At 37.4% G+C, this 21,817-nt stretch overlaps 1 protein-coding gene across 1 annotated transcript in view; it reads right to left on the reverse strand.

The window, feature by feature from the left end:
• IQCK (IQ motif containing K) overlaps positions 1-21,817 on the reverse strand; it is a 40,342-nt gene that overhangs the window by 4,362 nt on the left and 14,163 nt on the right. The window contains exons 9-10 of the mRNA XM_039731867.1: positions 17,146-17,230; positions 11,038-11,149 (exon numbers count right to left, since the gene is read on the reverse strand). Coding sequence (XP_039587801.1) covers positions 11,038-11,149; positions 17,146-17,230 — 197 coding nt within the window. The remainder of the gene's footprint in view (positions 1-11,037; positions 11,150-17,145; positions 17,231-21,817) is intronic.

Genomic DNA, 21,817 nt, shown 5'->3' on the forward strand with positions numbered 1-21,817 from the left:
TTCAGAATGTTGTAATACAGATTAACCTAATGTTTTTCTTCTGCTGATACAACAGTCTGGTTCCTCATTCTACTTGTGTGATTTCAGCTATCTTGTTCTGGTTTTGATATTTTAAGATTTTACAAACTGCCTTTCAACTTAAAAAAATCTGCTTTTCTATTTCCTACACTTCAGAAGATGTGTCTGTACTATACACCTTTTACATCAAGCAAGTTTGTTTGGAGATTTATGTATAAAAGCTATGCTAGAGGCAAAGAAATCCAAATAAGCCCAAAAAAATCCCCTTTTGAACATACAGTTTCAGGACAGCTTAGTTACCCTTCCAAGGCATGCAACTGAAAACCAGCAGACAAAATCCTCTTGGTACATACCAGGAATACTGGGCTGCAGCAGGCCCATGTGCTAATTTAAGGTGCTCAGAGTGCTCCCAACCTGGAGAATGCCAGCTCATAGAAAGCATCCAGGGAAAGTGCTGCATGAGGAGGGACACAGCAATCCCTTAGAAACCCCAAATGAGACTGCAGCAGCAGGAGAAACCCTCTTTTACAATGGTCAAGGCAATACAGTGCCTCGATGGCACAAGACCTTTCTGGATTTTAGGGTTTCTGTTTGTACAGTTAAGGAGAAAAATCAAGAGTGGGTTTAATATCCCATATGACTATGAATGTCCTATATACAAAATGCTTCCTATTGCATTGAATTTTAGCTAATATTCTTTGATGTGATGAGGCTGACATTTGCAAATATTTAATAAAAATTGCAACATTTAGAAACCTCAGGGCTTACACACTTTCACATTAAAATGAGCAGGTGTTTAAGGTATCTGCTAGCAGTGCTTTTAGTCAGTAGTGTCCTTGTCTTATCATAACCTGTGTTACTTAAGCATAACAATTTCCAATCACATCACACCAAGCAGGAAGCCCAGGCTGTCAGGATAAATCTGGATTTCAGGCAGTTATTTAAATAGTTTTTGACATAGACTTGCTTCCTATGCAGATAGAGAAGTAAGATGTCCTCGGGATTCAGATAAGCTGGAAAGATGGAGAAAGAAGCTGCCTGGTTACCTTTTTTTGCTAGAAATTTCCATTGGAGAAATGCATTTTTCAGGCTGTGACACCTCAAACTGAACTAGCTTGCTTAAAATATTTTGAAATGCCTAAGGAAGATGTTTAGAACAACTTACACCACCTGATAATCCAGCCCGTTCCTTTCAGACGACACAATGAACAGTGAATGTCAACATCAACAACCTGGCTTACAACTGCACCATGCTGAATTCTAGCCATGTCAGTCCTAGAAGTCCTGTATTCTTTCATCAGTGAGAAACCCATTTCAGTTTCCAGTGCACGTTAAAAAGGATGAAAATCTGAAGTTGGGCAGTTCCCATTCCATCGCTCCGTGCCCGCAGTCACCGTGTGCAGCTTTGCAGGGCCAGCTCCCCCCACGGTGGCAATCACAGCTCTGGTTCTGCTGCAGTGGAAACCATTCCCTCTGCTCTGGGAGAGCTCCTGCACGCTGGGGACAGGCACAGGGACATAACTGGGCAGAGCCAACTGCCCCAGGATGCCATTTACACAGCCAGGGTTGCAACTGGGCACTGCTGCCAGTCTCGGGGCAATGCCAAAAAACTGTTCTCACAGAAAGCTGGATTCAGGAAAATTACAAGCACTTCAGATCCCTAGATGTTTGTCTGACTGAATGTATGCAATTTATCTACAGAGAATGCCTAATTTAGATAGGCACAATATTAGAATTAAATAACATCATGCTCAGTGGCAGCATGATCTGTATTTCAAATACTTTTAAAACATCAGCTCCTGTTTGAAGTCCTGTGACATTGAGGAACTGAGGCCCTTAAGTGCTGTAACAGTGTAAGTTAAGAAAAAATACAATCTCACATCTTACTTATTTCTTCTAGTACTGGTATTTCTATCTGAATAGGTCATATGGTTTCTCCTATCAGAACAGTTTAATTTTCTACCACTATGTTTCAGTCTCTACTGTATTTCTTAGACTTTTTTACTCCTTCCTCTTATTTTTTCCGAGTAAGAAAACCTGATTAAACTCTGCTTTAGTCACAGGCACATTCTAAATGATAGGACACTACAGCCACCCCTGCAATAATAAGCAGCAGTGGGTGATTAATTTCTTTGGAGGTGAGCTGGGGGTGTTCTTGAGGAGCACAACTGTTATCTGCTATTTTTGACCTGCTATTCCTACTACAATAAAGTCATCTACTGCTTGGTCTGCCATGTTCCTTGGGAATGCAGCTCATTTGTCTGTGCTGCAATGCTGAGGCACAGATGATGGCTAAAGGAAGCACTGGAAAATTCAAAAACCTGCAAAACTTGGAGCTTTTGTCCTATTTATATAAGCAATAAGTTCAAACATCCTTATCATCTAATTCAGATGGCAGACATAATTTTCCCTCATCTTAATGTACAGGACTGATGTTTTGGTTTGACACTTGGTTGTTTCAGCATAACAGTGAATAAACTATGACCTACTTTGTGCACTACTGCATCACACAACTGGCTTGTGACAGTAGCTTAGGAAAGGTTTAGGCTCCCACACTCTAAAAAGAGTGCACTTCTTCTTCACAGAACTCTAAGAACTACATTTAGTAATTTAAACAGTTTGAAAACAGTAATGAAAAATACTATTAACTCAGACTATAAGAAGATGAAAATCCATTAAAGAAAATCTATTGGAATAACTTATTAGCAGGGGCTTAGAGTAAAATATATATATAGAAAGGAGTTTCACCCTAGCCTCCCAATGAAATGCCAAAGAAGCCTGAACATGAAATTGGAGCCACCAGCAATCTTGCTGAAATAAGACCTGACTTTTAAAGAGAAAGTTTTTTTATAAAGGGTTTATAATTTTAGCCTCTTACTATTTGAAGTCTGCCTGTATACAATTATTACTGAAACCTTTCACTCCAGGAAATATTCAGTCACTAGTGATAGGGAAATGATCTATTGAATACAGACATACTAAGCAAATAAATGTTGAAATGAAAATTATTCCTACCCATAGACACTCCTGTAAGTCATGAATGTGAAGTGGAACTGTTAGAGGATCATTCAGCAGAAGAGACTTCTGCAAAATGGTTTTTTAAAAGTGACAGACAAACCTAATTCTCCAAGTCAGGAGAAGAGTTTGTCAAATGCTGAGTCCTGCTTTTGTGACTGTAGAGGACAAAAAGTTTCAGGGCATTTTTTAATTCACTGAGGATCAGATTAGCAAAGCAAGAGCTGAAATACAGGAGACTTCCAAACACCAACATTCAGAGATGCAGATGGGAAACAAGGGCTGAAAGATCTCTAGCAGAATTTGTTTGTGCAATGCACCATTGCTTTCTTCATATTTTGACAGGAAGACTTAGAATTCATTAGAATATATTTGAATGGCATTTTTACAATTCAAGGTGTACAAAAAGAAGAGAAATATGGGGAGATACAAGTATTGGAGTAGATAAACAACAGCCATGAACACCTGAGTTAGGAAAGAAAAAACTACAGAAAATTAGATGCACTGGAGACTATTATTTAAAAGTATCCAAGTGTCCTCCAAATAATTCAATTAACTGAGATTTATGAAGAGACAGCCACAGAAATACAAGAGCTGATGGAACACAACCCTGGACTGAGAAGAAAATCCAGAATGAAGGCAACCAGTGCATTTCCAGAGTATCTGATTAATGCAGTTTATTTCAATGTAAATACTCGAGACAGAAAAAGAGAATTATGAAAATAGAAAGAACCGACCAGAAATAGAAATCATCCCAGAGTGGCAGTCTTCAGCTGAATTTGGGGATTTACAGGCAGAAACCAACACGGGCAGAAACCCAGAATTCCAGATTTGCTGGGCAGCTTCATGAAAACTGCATTTATCCCCATTAGCCCCTCTTATTTCTGACATGATTCCAACTTGCAAAATGTGATGGGTTCTGTGAAGTTACCAAATTTAAACTCTTGTGCACACTAAAACAAAGCATCAGGTAAGAAATCAGACTGTTCCATCAGAAAACACATCCTGGTGACTGAGGGAGGGCTCCAAGGGAGCCAGGGCAAGCAGCTCCGGGGTTCTGCAATCTGTCAGACATTTCTGTGTTCTCCCTGAGTCCCATTTCAGCACTTCACTAACAGCTCGTGGTCTTTCTCTCCCTGCCCCACTTCCCCCCTTCTTTTTTTTAACCAAGAGTCTCAAATCTTGTTTTGCTGCAGGACTATTTGGAGGCTTTATTTTTCAGCTGGTGACAGCCTTTTCTCCAGGCTTCTAACACATCCCATAGTTATAAATAGAAATTTTGGGTTTGCTTATCTATATGGCTTACGAAAAACACCAGTATTTTCAATAAAAATGCTCCAATGTTTTTAATTTTTAAGATTAAAAGCAGAAAAAGGAAACTAAGAAGATTGCAGAATCCACGAAGAGTTTCTCCTGACTTTACAAAAAACCAACCAATCAAAAAATATGTTTATATAATCACAGAAAAATCACCAAATTGCAATTTTGGGGTTTTTCCATTATAAATGATTATTAACAACTGCAGAGTGATGAGTGAAAATACAGCTTTGGTACAGGGGGATTAGTTCAGACTCGTGCTCCCAGGCCCACTGCTGTGCCTGTGTAAGCACAGCTCAGAAGACCACGTGCTGCAGTTTATCTAAATGATCATCTTTCCTTTTTATTTTTTCAAACATTCCCAATGTAGTTTCAGAAATTAAATGTTACTGTAATCTTTATAAATTTTCAAAGATGTCTGAGTCCAGGGTGTGGACCAATAAATTGGATTCTGTATCATGAGTCTTATGACTTTTATCACTACATTCTCAGCTGTTAGTGCCAAGATTAAACTTTCAGAAACATCTCAAGCATTTTGAATTAAGCTTGATGAAAACCACCAGCACATACTCAGCCTTCGGTACTGCTTTGTTCTTTGATTTTCTTTTTTTTTCCCTTTAAAAAAAAAAGAAAATTTAAGGTCTTCTTCTATGTAAGTCGAATTTTATACATGTGCTTTTAAATCAAAAGCAATCATATATATGCCCCATTTAGAACCATTTTGACTGCAGCACTTTTGTTTTCAGAAAGACAAAACCAAATAACTGTAAATACAGTCATTTTAAAAAAAAGAAGGGTGAAATTATTTTAAGTGCAGTGTCCTGTCCTGGTGACAGCAAGCAGCCTTCCACTTTTAACCTTTTTATAAAGCTTAGTTTGAAACCAAATTATTAGAAAAAACACATTCAACATATAAGACCTCAATATATATATGTGTCTATATAAATCTGTTATATCACAGATTAGAAGTGTAAAACCATAGAATATGAGGAGGTCATCACTTACAAGAATTCCATTATGAGATTAATTAAAGAATTGCAGCTGCGGTAAAAGGAGGACATATGAAATTAGAAACAAATTATTTTGTTCAAAACCTTTCTCAATTATTTCAACCACCCTTGGTGAAAGTGGCAAGGGAAAAAAGAAAATCACATAAAACTGATTAATTCCTTACATTTTACAGGGCTGAATTTTCCTAAATAAACCAAAGAGAAGCAGTCTTTATGAAATCCATTAGCTATTCTGACTATGCCTTCTCCTAATCCAACATTATTACCTGCAGTAATTTTAAATATTATCTTAAGCCTAGTGTAAGATTTCCCATTTATAAATATATCCTCTTTTCAGTATTTTCTTTGGGAAATGACTCAGTCCTACAAACAAGCATGTGGCTGTAACTTCATTTATGGCCCAAATAACAAGGATGTTTATGGAATGAATTTAAAGAAATTTCACAGTGTAACCATTTTTTTTCTGGGTTCTGAGTGTAACATTTTTCTCTTCTCCAATTAATTCAGCTTTGATGTGATATGATCACATACAGGCATCCTTCAAAACAATGCAGACAAGACTTCCCCTGTTCAGCTTAACTTGATGTTAAGCTTTTGAGTCCTTCCTCATGGTTCAGGTGGAGGCATCACAGCTGGAGAAGGAGTGACTCCTCAAAAAGCATTTCTTTGCTTCTTGACACTGTGCATCTGTTCCTGCTCCAGCACCATAAATATGCAGCCTGCTCTCCCTTGTATCTCACCCATATTTGCAAGGATTTTTCAGAACACCTCCATTTTGAGCTCTTGAGAGTATTGCTGGATGCATCTTCCCAAGGGAAAAGATTATTGCCATGAAAGAAGTATTTTTTTAAATCTCTCCAGATAGGTAAGTAATAACTTCTACTGCCAAAGGAAAAATACAGCTTGGAAATGGAATAGAATGTAAAAGAATATTCCCTCCTGTATCTGGAAATCACCCCCCTCACCTGCTGTGAAGATTACTTTCTGTCTTATTTTGATTTAAGTACATTTTCCACACACTGTGCCCTCTCTGTTACACAAGTGCCTTGCAAAGCCCAGGCTATGGTTGATTTATAAGACCTGCCAGCTAATAGGGTCACAATTGGTATTGCTGTAAACCCAGGAATATTTTTTTTCTTTTACTATTTTCCCTAAGAATACTGATTTTTAAAAGTACAAGTTCACAAATTTTGTACAGGTAAGAACAAGAAAAAAATTCCCTTAGGACATAACTCAGCTGGAAGTACAGTTTGTGTAACAGCAGCAGGGTCTTTCCAACAGCAGAGAAGTAACCACTGCAGCAGAGTGTCAGCAGAGTGTTTGGTCACATAAGTGATGAAGATTTTGGTATTTTCATTAAAAAGTTTAAATATTTTTCAAATTCCTTTCATTGTAGGACAGACACTTTTTCATTTCCAGTGCTGTCCCATCAGTACTAAATCTGCACAAAAAGGTGCTCAGAACCACAATCTGTTATTCACTCACATTCTCTGGAGGCTGAGTTTTAATTAACTGTATTTTCTGTAGAAAGCAAATAATTTTTTATTTCTGTAAAAAACTGTGGAACAAATTTATCCCATCAGCTGTGCAATATTAGAGAAAATTCCTTCTCCCTTCAAGTCTAAAGCTGTGAGCCACTAAACTGAGCCTTAAGTGTTATGCTTATCTCTACATTTTCAGTCTGAAATTGTTCAGAGTAAGGCCTGTCATACCTTAAATATAGATCATTTTGTGGAATGTAATTTTACACAGCAGTGGAGCAGTATAGCAAATAAAATGTCAGCCAAGAATGCTCTAGCTTTATGATCCTGGATACATGTTGAAGGAAACACACTTTTTTCTTTGCACTCAAAAAGAAATTTTGCCAGCATATGCATTAAAAGAGGTCAAGGTGCTATTAATGCATAGAGTAATTTTCACGCTGTTTTCACACTTTCTATCCTAGAACACTTTGCAAAACTAATAATAAAGAGTATAAAAGATGGACTGAGAGGAGACTGAAGAACTGCAGAGGAACTAATAGGAAAGTTTCTCATGCAGTGGGGCGGGGGGGATCAGTGGCTGGCAGGAGGCACCAGCACAGCCCACGGGACACGTGTGGCTTGCAGGGCTCAGCAGCTGCTCTGCCTCTGAGTGGCCAGCCCAGAGGGGCACTGCTGCTCCCTGCACTGCTGGGGTGCAGGCTGTGCCACTGCTGCCACTGCGCCTGGCAGCTGAGCCAGCAGAAAGGGCTCCCAGGGCAGCAGAGCAGAGCAGAGCAGCCTCTGTGCCCTGCCAGGGAGGGACAGGGCTGCCTTTTCAATGGGGAAGTGGCTGGATCACCCCATCCAAATGAGAGTTTTGGTCTCAACTGGAGAAAGAAGAGACCCTCCAGAAGTATTTCATTCTGGTGTGGTTCTAATGAAAAGTCAGCTGTTTGTTTCAAAATTAATGGACATGTTTTAACACGCTTTCTGAAACCCAAAAAATAAGTGAAGAATTACTTTGGCTTTGTTAATTACAATCAGTTTACATTTCTAATGTCTTAGTATCCTTTTTTAAGTATCCCATACAAACACATTTTCATAAAATTATGTTTTTACCTAGAACAGAGCCTTGCAATAAGGTTTCATTGTGCTGAAAATCCCAACAAAGCAGACTCTGCCTGTTAGCTTGCATTAACTGAGTCTTTGGCTGATATTTCCATGGAAGGTATGCTGATCTTTCTAGTAGTGTCAATAGAATCACATTACTGCTCGAGTCATCATTTTCTAAAAGCTATTTGGCAGCTCACCATTCATCCCCTACAGTTAGGTTCAACACTGTTTACAGCATCTAATAAACACAGTTAGTTATATACAAATTAAAGAGATCCTTCAGTATTTTTCCTAATGTGGTTAATTTCATAATAAAATACTATATCTACTTTAAAATGTTACTTTTTTTTACCATGAATCTTAATGCTTTATGTGTGATATCTGAGGTGTTAGTAACAATAAATGCTTTGTCTGCTTGATACAACGAGTTCGGTGGTTTAATTAAAGGGGATTAATTGAATGAACCAAATTAACGAATTCAGTTAAACCAAACACTTAGAAAGACAAGGTTAAAAAGTAGTTGTGTTATGCTATTCATTATTGTGTGTGTTCACAATCCACTTCAGCACAAAGTCAGCAGGGTAGGATGGAATCACTGGTGAAAGCAGTTAAACTAACCTTGCTGGCTTTACAGTGAAATAGGGTTTAATGACACTAATAAACAGCAGGACAATAAGAGCAGAAAAAAGAGCAGCTGGAGCACTAACAACATGAATTATGGCATCACAGCTGAGATTGATAATGAAAACCCCTGGACAGTAACTTCTCCAACTAGTACAGCTGTTTCCAAATAGCCATCTGTCTGGGCCCCAAGGCTATTTGATGTCTGGATACTCTTAAATTAACCTAGCAGAGCTCAGTCAAGAAACTAGAGAAACAGTGTGATAATGTTGAAAGATGATGTGATATTAACAATATAAAGTTATACTGGTTGAAGAAAAAAAATTGAAAAGGGGTAATTTTGCAACTTTCTTTGATGTGATGAAACAGCTGTGTGTCCTAGAGTCCCAAAATAAATTATTTGATGACAGGAAAGCTCTGTGAGAGTGATTAAAAGGAAATTTGTTTTTCCTTTTGAAACAATTGGAAAGGAAGTCTTATCTCTACATAAGTCTCCAAAACAACTTAAGTATAGTTTATAGGAAGATTAAATTTCTTCAGACACAGGAGTTTTTTAATCAACTGTCAAATTACACAGTCCACCCTTAGCCTCTATTTTTCTTCTTTGCAGCATTCTGAGAATGGGTTCACCTTGTCCTCTGAAAATCAGCTTGCAATTTTCCCCTTTAAGATTTTACATGCATGAAGGCTGCAAACTATGACTGTGTAATCATCTAGTATCATATTCATCCTTTTCCACATTGGTGCGTTGTGATTATATAGGTTTGAAGTAGGAAACATGCATCTCTAACTTTTGCTGGTATCATGGACAATGGAATGTGTGAAAAAACATGCCTTGATGAGATGATAAAAATATTAACAAATTGAAAACAGAGTCCAAGCCACAAACATTAAATTGCAATCACTTGAAAAGCATTAGCAAGCCTGTGAGGTCAACCTCTATCATTATCTCCAGAAATGCAATTAACACTGACAGAATTAACTATGTATTACAAAGAGAAAAATTCATCTTTTATGTTTTAAATTTATAATGAGAATAATTTTATGATAGGAGATTTGAATTCACTGTTTTCAGATATTTAAAACCTTATATATCTGTGTTTTCTTTTAAAAAGAAAAGATGCCTACAATTATTTACCAGTTCATAATAAACTGTAGTAGAGAGGCTATGAAATCCCACTTGAAGAAAACCTTTTGCTCTGCCAAAATTTTCTTTCTGCATCAGTCAAGTCTGCTGGAAGACCATGTCTCACTGATTTTATCTTTTCATCATTTTTGTGCTCTGTTATTACATTATTTAATCTTCTAGGTCTAAGCTACTAAAATAAAGAATTCTACTTCCCTTACTGCATATGAACATCCCATATATACAAACACATATAAACACCTTTTTTTCCTGCTGTGATGTATGATTTTGTTCCTCAGAATTAATTCATTTCAGCTATTAAAGATCCCTTAGGCAATTCCAAGGATTGGTAAGTAAAACCTGTCATTCAATAGATTAAAACTGCAAATAAACATAAATAAATGTTGGAGAATCTACAGAGCCCTTGTAACAAAGTCGTATCACCAAAACTTATCACTCTCCTGTAGTTCAGGGCAAAGGTTGACCATCACAGCTGTGACAGTGCCAGCAGACTGGAGGGCACCCAGAGCTGACTGCTGCCACATCTCTGCCCTCTCTTCTACACCTGATCAGCCCAGCTGAACAGCCTCACACCTTCCCTCCATGGCTGTGGAGGTCCCTCCCTGCATGATCAGGGCTCAGTCAGCCACAGAGGCTGGGAAAATGCACACTGCCTGAGGAGCCAGTGAGTCCTGCATCAGCAGACAAAGAGGCTGCAAATAATCACCATTTGATGATGATGATTATTTGTGTGCCTAAGTGAATGGTGACTTGGCCCTGTCAGTAAAGCCTTGTCCACAAACAGGACAAAAAAATAACACATTACAGTGCCAGTTCTTGAAGCAATCTGGCCTTATTTCCCTTGGCAATTTTTTAGGTTGTTTGGGTATGTTTTCTAATTTATTTTTTTTTTTAGAACTGTACAGACCAAATTCTGCTGTAAATAACTACAGGAAAATGTCAATAGAATATCTACCAGATAGAAATCCCACTGTCCAGAAAAATTGTACTACAACCCATCTGGTAAAAATCAGCTTTATATGATGAGTAGTTGGCAGGTGTCTAATCCTGCCCTAGGAAATACAGTGCCAGCAAATTGTCATAGTTTTCTGAAAATATTGAATTTAGGCCCTATCTTGTATTTTTCATTGCCACTTTCAGCTGCACAGGCAACTCAAATAAAGTATTGACTGTAAAGAAACAGCCAAGCATTTCCACCAGACATTACCTTCTCTCAGCATTAGTGTCCTACTGCTTGGCCTATTTTTTAATACAACTCAAAGTATAAAAAATCAACACAATGTACAAAACAAACAAACCAACCAACCAAAAATCCACAATTTAATTCACTTACCTTTGGCTTCCTGTTTAGCCCAGAATTTTCTCACTACCTCATTAATGTACCTCTCCTCTCTCAGCTTCTTCTGCCACCGACGTAGCTCTTGTACTTCACTATCACAACGAACCTGTGAAAGGGGAATCAGAAAAGAATACAAAAATTATATATTTTTGTGTTATCCAGGATGAGGATACAATTTTTTTCACAAGGCTGTGGCTGGGCAAATATGTGACAGCCATCCTCTCTGCTGGGCCTGAGGTGAAAGCAAAATCCCAGAGGTTTTCAGTTTTCAGCTTACACAGAAATAAAACCCACATAATTGACAAATCCAATTGAAAACATAAATATGTCTATTAGGGGATCACTTTGATTACCAAGGACTCCTGGGAATGAGATTGCAGTGAGATGCTAATTCTTTGAGTTAATTAAAATTTAAAGCCTTATGCTGAAGGGTATTAGTGCCTTCAGAAAAGCATAACACTATAAAACCAGCCCACTGACCAAAATAATACAGCAGAAGAGGCACATAAAGGGTCATGCAGAAGAAAATTTATTCCATCAACCTGATTCACACCTGCCACCAGCTGCAAATAGGCTGACTGGCAATCCCACCCACACAATTTTCACAAACAGGAGGGCCATTAATCTGTTATTTAAAGTAATTGGAATGCATTACATGGTACCTATTCTTTGTCAGTCAATCACCCCATGAAAGGCATAATTCTGCTTCCACAAAAAAAAAAAAATTACAACAGTCAAAGGCCTTGATTTCATTTAGATGTAAGCTGAGTTTTTCTAGTATTGTTTTTGTACTGGTGTAGTTCCTACTAACATAGAAGTGAACTAGCTACATCAACAGCTTTTACCACTCTGCCACTTCCACTTGTTGTAAGCAGGATTTGATTAATTAGCAGTGTGTTGCCCATGGCTGGCATTCACACAATTACTGCCTCCAGTGCACGAGGGGCTGTCCTGAACAGCAGTGGAAAGGGACATGCAGCATTACCTTGGACACTGGGGATTATTCTCTTGGTCATACTCAAATTGTAATAGACTTATTTTCAAAATGCCATTTCTGGGGTTTGGGATTTTCCTCTTAAATGTTACATATAAAAATGTCACTCTGTTTCAGGACTACATTCAGAGAAGCTGTGGCTGCCCCATCCCTGGCAGTGTGCAAGGCCAGGCTGGATGGGGCTCTGAGCAGCCTGCTCTGGTGGAAGGTGTCCCTGCCCATGGCAGCAGGGCTGGAAATGGATGATCCTTAAGGTTCCTTGCAACACAAACCATTCCATGATTCTAAGGTTCAATGTCCTAGTAATTCAGTCTGAAGTGGAACATCATGGTAGAAACAAGCAGCAATAAGTTCAGTTTCTCCTGGACATATTTTTCCTTGCAGGAAGATAACTACTTAGTTCCCTAGAAAATTTCTAAATAAAACTGTATATATTGTAGTCTCACAGGATATGGTGAAGAGTTTGCTCTGTGACTTGAACTCTATTATACACTCTTCTCCATTACACTCTGCTTTTCTCCCACTTTACTAAGACACATACACAGCAAAAGAGCACAACTTAGTTTCCACTAGTTATAGAAAACTCCAAACCTTAAAGAAAACAGTTTAAATTATTTATCAAAAGTATTCTTTCCTCCCAGGATTTCTCCTCTGTGCTGCAGCTAAGAATGCAATAACAGCAGCTGAACTCCCACAGCACTTTTCAATCCAGTGAGGAGAAGATAACTTGCTATGTTTCAGACACTGCACTGGCAGGGCAGAAGTACAATACAAGGTTACTCAATCAATAAAAACAGACAAGACTTTTGCTCAGTGACTTGAGATCAGATACATCTTAGAGTTCCAATAATATTCCATTATACTGATATAGTTCTGTTGTATCTTCTATAAAGGTTATAAGAGCTTCTTACAAGGTTTCTATGAAATTTTAAAAATTAAAGAAGTTACAGCTACTAGTAACATCTTCAGCTATACCAAAAAAAAAAAAAAAAGTCCTAGTAAATCCATCAAATACTGTTTTCAGATACAAAATATAATCCAAACACAGGATAATTTCTTTAGGCTTTCAAGAGACATTTTTTCTTTTATGCTGTCATATAAGCATATTTGCTTTTATAAGCTAAATAATTCCTTATTACATGCAGTCAGTTTGTCTGCACAGGAAAGGGTTAAGGAAATGCTTATGGGACATAAGCATATAAATGACAGAAGTGCAAGAAGCAGGGAGATAGAGAAATTACTATCTCTATATCTAAATATGTAATTTCTGAAAACATGATGTGTCCATTTACAACTTCAGCTGTGTAACGCCTGTATTTTGGCCGATGTCTCTGTATATTGAACATAAAGACAATAATTCTTAACAGTTAAAAGATAAAAGGCAAGTATAGTAGTTTCTGTATAGTCTCCCTAAGCAAATAAAACAGTGTCAGTGAAATGCCCAGTGAAATATAGAGTTCTGAGATAAAGGAAGTCAGATACTCAAATACTCCAAAGTCAGCATTAAATCCAAGCAGTAAAATGAGCTCCCAGAACAAAGTGTCTTTTTAGAAAAGTGCCCAAAAAAGGAAAAAAGAACACAGATATGCCACCTGCAGTAAAACAGGTGACAGGAAAGTACCAAAATACATTAAAATGTTCCAAATATGCTTACTAGATTATAGTTCAGCATAGTTATAATGCAGTTTAGCCTACTGAGAATGCCTTAGAAAGTTCTGCTTTGAAACCAGAGTGCAATGCTAGCATGATGAAAAAGTCATGACTTAGCAGCAAAATCTCCAGGCAAATAAAGAGAGTCAAGAATCTTGTCCAAACAACTGACATCTCTCCTGCAGACCAGCACTGCCTGAAGCCCTGGGGGGGTTTTAGCTTTGAAGGGAGAGTTCACTCCTACACTTGCTGTAAATAACAGGGAATATTTGTGTGACCTTCTGGGTTTAAGCCTTTTCTGGTAGCCACAGCTTGCTGGAAAGCAATATTTAAACTGTGATAGCAAAAGTACAACTATGCTTTGCAAGATACAAAGCAAAATTGGTGCATTTTTATCTTCAGCTTTTGCTCAAAGGATGCGTATAAAATAGCACTGAATATTTACATAATGCTGTCCAATTTCAACTCTAAGATATTATAAGATTTAGTGCAAAACCCCATGCTTTCAGTGCTAGGTGAGAACGTGTAGCACAGCAGAGAAGGATAACAGCAAAGGTTCACCCCCAGACATCAGAGGAAATTCTATTAATGCAAAATTTCTGTTAGTCTGGAATAGTTATGTAAATTTTAAAGATTAAAAAGAGCCCATTAAAAAAAAAGGCACTAAGCAAAGATTCTGCAGTAGAGGGGTGAAGGAATAGATCATATTTTGCTGGAAAAGTGCCTGGAAAATTGACACCCAGCTGAATGCTGCCTTGGCCCGTGACAGATGGATGGCATCTCAGTAAAAAAGGATGGTGGAAAGTGAAAAGGAAGAATTCTGATGACAGAGTTGTCTCAAGGCTTACTTTAGGGCTCCTCCTGGCCCTCAAAGAGCCCTCTCAAGATGATATCTTCCTTTCTGTGATCTCCTCAGAGAACTCAACAGCTCTTTTTTCCACTGCTATTTGTTCTGGAATTCAGTTCTTGATTAAACTTGAAATAATTGTCATAGTGCCCATCAATGTCTTTGTATGAAAGATTGTAGCAAGGACTTGGTTAATAGCAGTCATTAATTATTACTACAACAATTAAACAAGTGTTTTTCTGACATAAAACTAGTGTTTTTCTGCTGCAGATAAGGATGAATTTACCCTTTTGATCATGCTTTATTTGTCAGAGTTCTCAAGATTCTGTACCTATAGCTTTTTCCCCCCTCTACATAGAAAACCTTTACTGCCTTATCCATTTTTGCATTTTTTGCCACGTGTTTTTGATACTGGCATGCTCAGAGAGCTGGAGGTAGCAGAAACAAGTGAAGTATCAGGAGAAGACTGATGCCCAGTCAGTTATATAATGAGCTAAACTCTACTGCCTAAATCAATATGGTCAAGAAAATACCTCAAAAAATGAGTCCACATTTTTGCATTTTTTGCCACGTGTTTTTGATACTGGCATGCTCAGAGAGCTGGAGGTAGCAGAAACAAGTGAAGTATCAGGAGAAGACTGATGCTCAGTCAGTTATATAATAATGAGCTAAACTCTACTGCCTAAATCAATATGGTCAAGAAAATACCTTAAAAATAAATCCACAGAAGATGTGTCTGAGAAGACCAAGGAAGAAGCACCTGTCTCTCCATCACACTGTCATGTTATCTGTGTGCTCATGGTTAATTATCCAGTATTATCACACTGTGTCAATTTTTATTTCAAAGTTCTAAATCCTCTGAATTATAAACCAAGGTTTAATGAAAAACTTTGGAAAACAGTTTAAAATTTTGATACAAAAATATCTTTGGAATGCAAAAAGGCACTATTTGTGTAACTATTTGTAAGTATTCAGTTATTATCAGCTATTAACATTAAATCAGCGTTAACTGACTGAGCTATTAATTTTAAAAGCAAATAATCTGAATTCTTTGGTAATTTTTCATAATATACTTATCATTAATATGATGAAATCCCATTTAAGCCTAGTGTTCTCTTAATCTGCAAGCCCAAGGATAACACACTGCCCTATGTAGTAATTTGGTACTAATGATTTTTATTTTATATTCCGATTGCAATTTTTAATTTTTAAAACCCCATGTTCTTTCACCTCAAATCAGGTAAAACATTAATAGCTAATTTTATAGCCTGAATTATTTTTATGTCTCCTACCTTTTATAGCTAGAGTTTCTCATTTCTGGGATTGGTTTAGAATGATAAATACCAGTGTGAAAATCCTGAAGTTCATGTACACAAGGCAGGATTGTGCCCTTCACAAGCTTTCAGAGAAGCAGAAGATATCTGAGCAACCTTGCAGTGTTCAGCAAACACAACTGTTATTGGGTAATGGCTGCCCCCACTGTAAGGATGCCTGCAGGGATACTGTCAGTGCTAATTAATGTTAGTGTCAATGCTGTCTCTGTTTAAAAAAAGAAAAATAATGGGAAACAAACAAGCAGAAAGAGTCACAAAAATCTATCAGTCAAGAAGAACATTTCAAGGTATTTCATTGTCTGTGGCTGCACAGCACATTACAGAAGCCACTTATATATTCATGCTTGTTAAAAATAGTAGAGAACTTAACAGAGAGTGTTTTAAACTGATTGTTATTTAAAGAACACCTGACATCCAGAGATGTCTCACTGTCCATCACAACAAAATTGCTGCTATATCTGGAGGCTACTTAGAAGCTTAAGTTTTGATAAAGGAAGTCAAAGACATTTCTTCATCACGAAAGTCACCTGAATTTCAAGTCCATTTCTTCCTGAAGTGTGAAGGTTTTAGAGGTTTTTTAAAAAAAAAATGGACAGAACTTGTTCAGGATTTTCAAAATAATTTATTTACTATCCTAGGGTTAGCATGGCTGTTACCCTCCAAAATAATAGCACTGGACAATTTTCTTTGTATTTATTTTATGCACCTTGCTCTTCCCCCTTAAACTGGAACAGCACTAGTGCTGTGTTACTATTGAGCCTCACAACATCTGCTTGTCATTTTGTTTCCCTTTTCCTTGAACAACAGCCTTCATGCCTCTCATAAATCTCCTGTCTCATTCTTGGTCTCAATTCCTTGTCCTTTCTTTCTGGATGCTTTTATTTCTCAACAGACCTCACCAATCCTCCTCATGCCTCTCCACACTCACTCACATATCCCTGCATGAAGCAAAATAACACTCCAGCCTTGAGAGCTACCAAAAGCAACTTTCAGTTAAAGAAAGAATATTGTTCAGTGTTAATTGTACTTGGAAAATCCAATTTTTGTGGATTTTTTGTTGTTGAGGAAAACAGTGAGATTACATCAGCATAAATGCCTGTGAAAACATTGAAGTCACTAGGCATAAGGCAGAGCAACATCCAAAGCCAATGAACCATAGGGGTCTCAGCAGCTATTTATAGTATCCCCTACTTAAAATTTATGTAAGGATTTTCCCCGGGGCCTTCACAGTCCTACAGTTTTCAACATCAAGCAAAATAATTATAGATTACTCTTACCCGATAACCTCTCCAGAAGGACTGAATTAGGATGCTTGCTTCTTCTTCTGACAGAAGCAGAGATAGAGGAACTGGTGGTCTAGGACTTAAAAAAAGAATTTTAACAGACAGCCTATAAATGTAAAACACTTTCTTCCCTAACAGTATATTTTATCAAAAAGAGAAATATTGTTCAGGAGCCTGAAAGACACAGTTTCTTATTGCTCTAAAAATAAAATGCACAAAAAATATATTTTTATATTTACAAATATATTGTTATATACACTACAAGAATTCCTTCTTAAAACAATATTGTACAAATGGCACATTTCTTATGGTCATCTTTCTTACTCTTCTACATGCACTTCAGACTGCCCCTATTATGGTAAGGTTTGGGGTGGCAGTGGGAGGTGGGCAAGGGAAGCAGTCTGCCATTTGTAAAGCAGGGAAGGTTTAGTGTGTGTGCAACAATGAACAGACTTATATGTAAATGTTTATTACATGAAATACACAGAATATAAACATATCTTAGTACATTCATTTACATTATGGTGTCACTTTAAATTAAAACGAGCTGAAAAATAATGATTATAATATCTGCACAGCATGAATCCATGTTTAGAATTATTTAAACATGTTCTTAAAATGCTGAAATTTTATGTTTGATACCATATACACTTTCTTTTGATGATAAAAGAATGTGATACATTATTGAACTCAACCATTTTCAGCCAAAATATATGGTAGCTTGAAAGAACATTTGGTAATTCTGTTGCTACCAACTTTAATGGGAACAAGCTAGTAATTAAATTCAGCCATCACTAGCAAAACCTCAAATGACTATATCAAACTTTGATTCCCAAAAGCCATTTTCTGTGGGTGTTGATTTATTTCTCAGACACAATGATAAAAGAAATCATCCATTAGAAAGGACAAAACAAAATTTATTTCTATACTGTCTTTTATGAGAAATGTAATTTGCAGCCAAGAACTACAGAGTAATAACACTGCAACTCATGAAAACACCAGTTCTAAAGAGAAGCCTTGGCACAGCACTAGAATGGCTGCCAAGAGCCACTCTCCCTGCATGGGGAACAGACTGAACACAGCCTTGACTTGGAAGAACACAACATGATGAATTTGGATGCAGCACCCACCTACAGACACACAGCCCATGCAGGAACAAGATCTATAGTATTTATATTATGAGGACACTGCAAAGCCCATCAACAACAAGCTATTTATTTATGCAGTCTTACATTTTCTGGCTAAAATGCTGCAACATCTTTTGGAAATTTATTTATGGCATATTACAGCCCAAGCTAGGAGGCTTGACAGCTTACATTTTCCTTTCACTTAATTTCATTCATATTAGTCTCTGCCCTGGTAAGCTTCCTATGCTCTCTGACGTCTTTCTCTTAGGGCTTGTCTTCACTGCAGGAGCATTTCAACTTGGAGCACAGCCTTAGCTCTTATCTAATGCTACACTGACTCCACTGGTTCAGCCTGTGTACTCAGCTAAATTGGTCTCATCATCATGTCAGCTGGGTTTTAGCCTACATTTGTTTTAATGTGAACTAAAACCTTGGTCTGTTTGGAAAAGTCGAAATAAGGCAAAAATAAAAAGCAGTCTCTCCATTGAGCTAAACTGTCTTAGCCCTGTGAACATTAATTAGCATTTCTCCTGCTCAGGGGAAATCATAAGTGCTGGACAAGCAAGGCTTCCTGAGATAACAGCTTCTTATAATCAGCCTTAAAAATCTGAAGTTGGACTGTGCTGGTTTCCCTGATAGGCTTTCATCCTCTGTTCTATTTTAGATCTTTTTGAAAACCAAAACTTAGGGAAAATCACAGGAAGACCTACATATTTTACAGCAGCTATATCAAAGACACTGAACTTTCTCTAAGAATTAGTACATCTCCAAAGAACAACTTGAGATTTCTCATAGCCTGCAAGGTCAACTCCAGCATTTCTTTGCTTTCATCCTCAAATTATAAAAATGTCTAGCTTATAATCTAACACTAAAACTGAGAAAGCAATGTCAAAAATCAAGCAAGAACAGGATTTCCTTTTTAGTATCAGTCACTGGCAGATATCAATCCTTTCAATGGCACAGCTTTAAAACCAGAAGTCATGCCAGGTCCAGCTTGGTCTAAGGGAATAAATGGAGAATATACACAATTGTCTGCAGGTCAAATAAAAATAGAATCTGAGCAGAGGCAATCACCCCCCAGCAGCCAACGAGAGGAGTCTGTCATTTGTGGCAGAAGGCAGCTGGATGCCTGCAAGATGCAAACTGACAGTGCAGTGTACACTGAATACATTCTGCTTATTTAGTCCTTGATTATGCCCCATCTTAAAAGCCCACATATGAAACAGTGATACCTGTTGAGATATACATATATTGCTTAACATAAATTGCACCTGTAAAAGAGCATTAAAAATATTTTTCTTCATTATTTTATTTTACCAATTCTGCATAAAGCAGACACTGACCAAAGTTAAATTCCAGAAACATGTTTCTTGCCTTCTGAGCAAGCCTGTACAGATCTTGATTCTGTGAGATATTCAGTACTCATATGACATTATGAAAGTGGAATTTTGCACCCAGAAGGTACAAAACAGACTTGCATTAAATAAATGTAGGAGGCATTGAAAAAGGTTCTTAATGAAGACATTTATCTGATTTCCTCATGGACAGACGATGGGGTTCTCAAAGAATTCTGAAAAGGGAGGAAAAGAGTCCCTCCATTTTTTTGTCTCCAAAACAGACAAAATAATCTCTGGGGGTTCATAGTTACAGTGATGGGCACTGAATTCAGGCAGCATTTCCACACACTAATACCCAGAAACTCTGATTATCTTCACATTCCCAATCTGTCTTACAAATAGTCCTGATTCCTTCCTTGGAAACAAGATATAAGATAAAAATGTAATCAAGAAAACGTTCAGTGTATATAATTGAGGGTTTTGTAATGGCTCCTCATGTCCCAGTCTGTTCCCCCACATTTAAGCAGCAGCCCCAGAGCCAGGTGCCTGCAGGGAGCAGCAGTGCCTGGGGCTCCTGGGGGAGCTGAGGGGGAATCTCCAGGTGCAGCCATGGAGTGGCTTCCAGAAAGCTCTTCTCTAGAAATATTGAAGCAACCCTAATGAAAAGGATGAGGCCTCCTAAGTTTCAATATGTTGGCCACAGCCACATTCACTTCACTTTTAGTTTGACTGTGATGGTTATTGTTCTTAATATTTAAATCATGTACAATCACAGGCAACGATAGAGTCGCTGAAAAATTCATAATCTAAAGGAACAGACCACAGAGTAAGGGTAAATATAAGACACACAAGTAAATGACCATGGTGGTCTGCATAACTCTTCAAAAAAGGATTCTGAGAAAGTCTTTGGTTTGGGAAATACTCAAAAAAATCATGTGCTGGTCTGAATAACCAAAAAAACTCCATTGGAAATTTCTCAAAGTACTTATCATTCATATTTGTATTATTTCTTATTCCTAATCATAGAATCTAGAAACATGACAGCAACAGCTGCCTTCTTTAGGTCTTTTTTCTTACATGTCTATCCATATCCCCAAAAGTGTGCAATAGTGAAAAAACTATTGTTTTGATTCAAAATAAATGTGTCAAAAATCTCTGCTTATAAATACTAAGGTCATTTACCCAAAAAGCAGGAAAATGGTGGCTCATAAGCAGTCAGACACTGAAGTACTACTGATTCATCTGATCTGGTATTTAAAATCAATGACATATATTGATCAAATATTACACAGGCACTGTATGAGCCTCTCAGATTTCCAGGGAAATATTCCCACAGACACCTGAAAAAATACCCTGGAACATTTTCACAGGTCAAACAGAGTGTGAACTGAGACTTTTCTTTGTAACATTTTCAGTATTAGTACAACTATTCCATAGTCAGAAATAAATTCCTAATCACTAGTTTTCTTTTGCAACAATCTAAATGCACAAGAATAAGATTACTAGCATTTGAGGAAAAAAAATCCTTACAATATACAAGAAAACATTTTAGTGCAGTATATGGAGAGTCCATTTTTTAATTGTAAATGTGCTAATAACCAAATTTAAACTTCTTAAAAGATGAACTGCAACCAAGCAGACATCTTAAAGTGTGACTCCTGCTAATTAGCAAGAATCTCAACTCTTCTTCTCTATCATCTTGTCCAAATAAAAGTTCCTTTATATTGTCAATAGTGAATTGAATTTAAAAATGTTATAAATATATTTGAGAGTGCTATCAAAGTGACCATAGTGATAACATGCATTCAACTGCTAGACACATACCAACTATTTATATACTTGCTTATCTATTTATAATGAAGAAAAGACAAGACTGTGGAGCTCACATGAGAAAGTTGTTATGTGGGGAGGCAGAGTCATGTAACCAACAGGAGACTGAGGCAGAACAGGTGATTTGTAACCAGAATGTCAGAGGAATTAGAGGAAGCACAGCAAGAAGTCTTTGTAATGAGAACATGCCAAAAAATAGCAGAGCAAGAATCTTTTGTCTTCAGTTCTGTCTGAAAATTACAGATTTGTCTCAACAGGCTCTCCTTGGGAGGACGTGCCCACTTTAATGCTCCAGCTCAGCTCTCCTGTGCTTGCACACTTGCCACATGTTTGGGAAGTCACAAAGCATTGCCTCAGCTTTCTCTCTGGTAG

Source organism: Passer montanus, unplaced genomic scaffold (assembly GCF_014805655.1).
Source record: "Passer montanus isolate IOZ18808 unplaced genomic scaffold, ASM1480565v1 scaffold8, whole genome shotgun sequence".
Classification (NCBI taxonomy): Eukaryota; Metazoa; Chordata; class Aves; order Passeriformes; family Passeridae; genus Passer; species Passer montanus.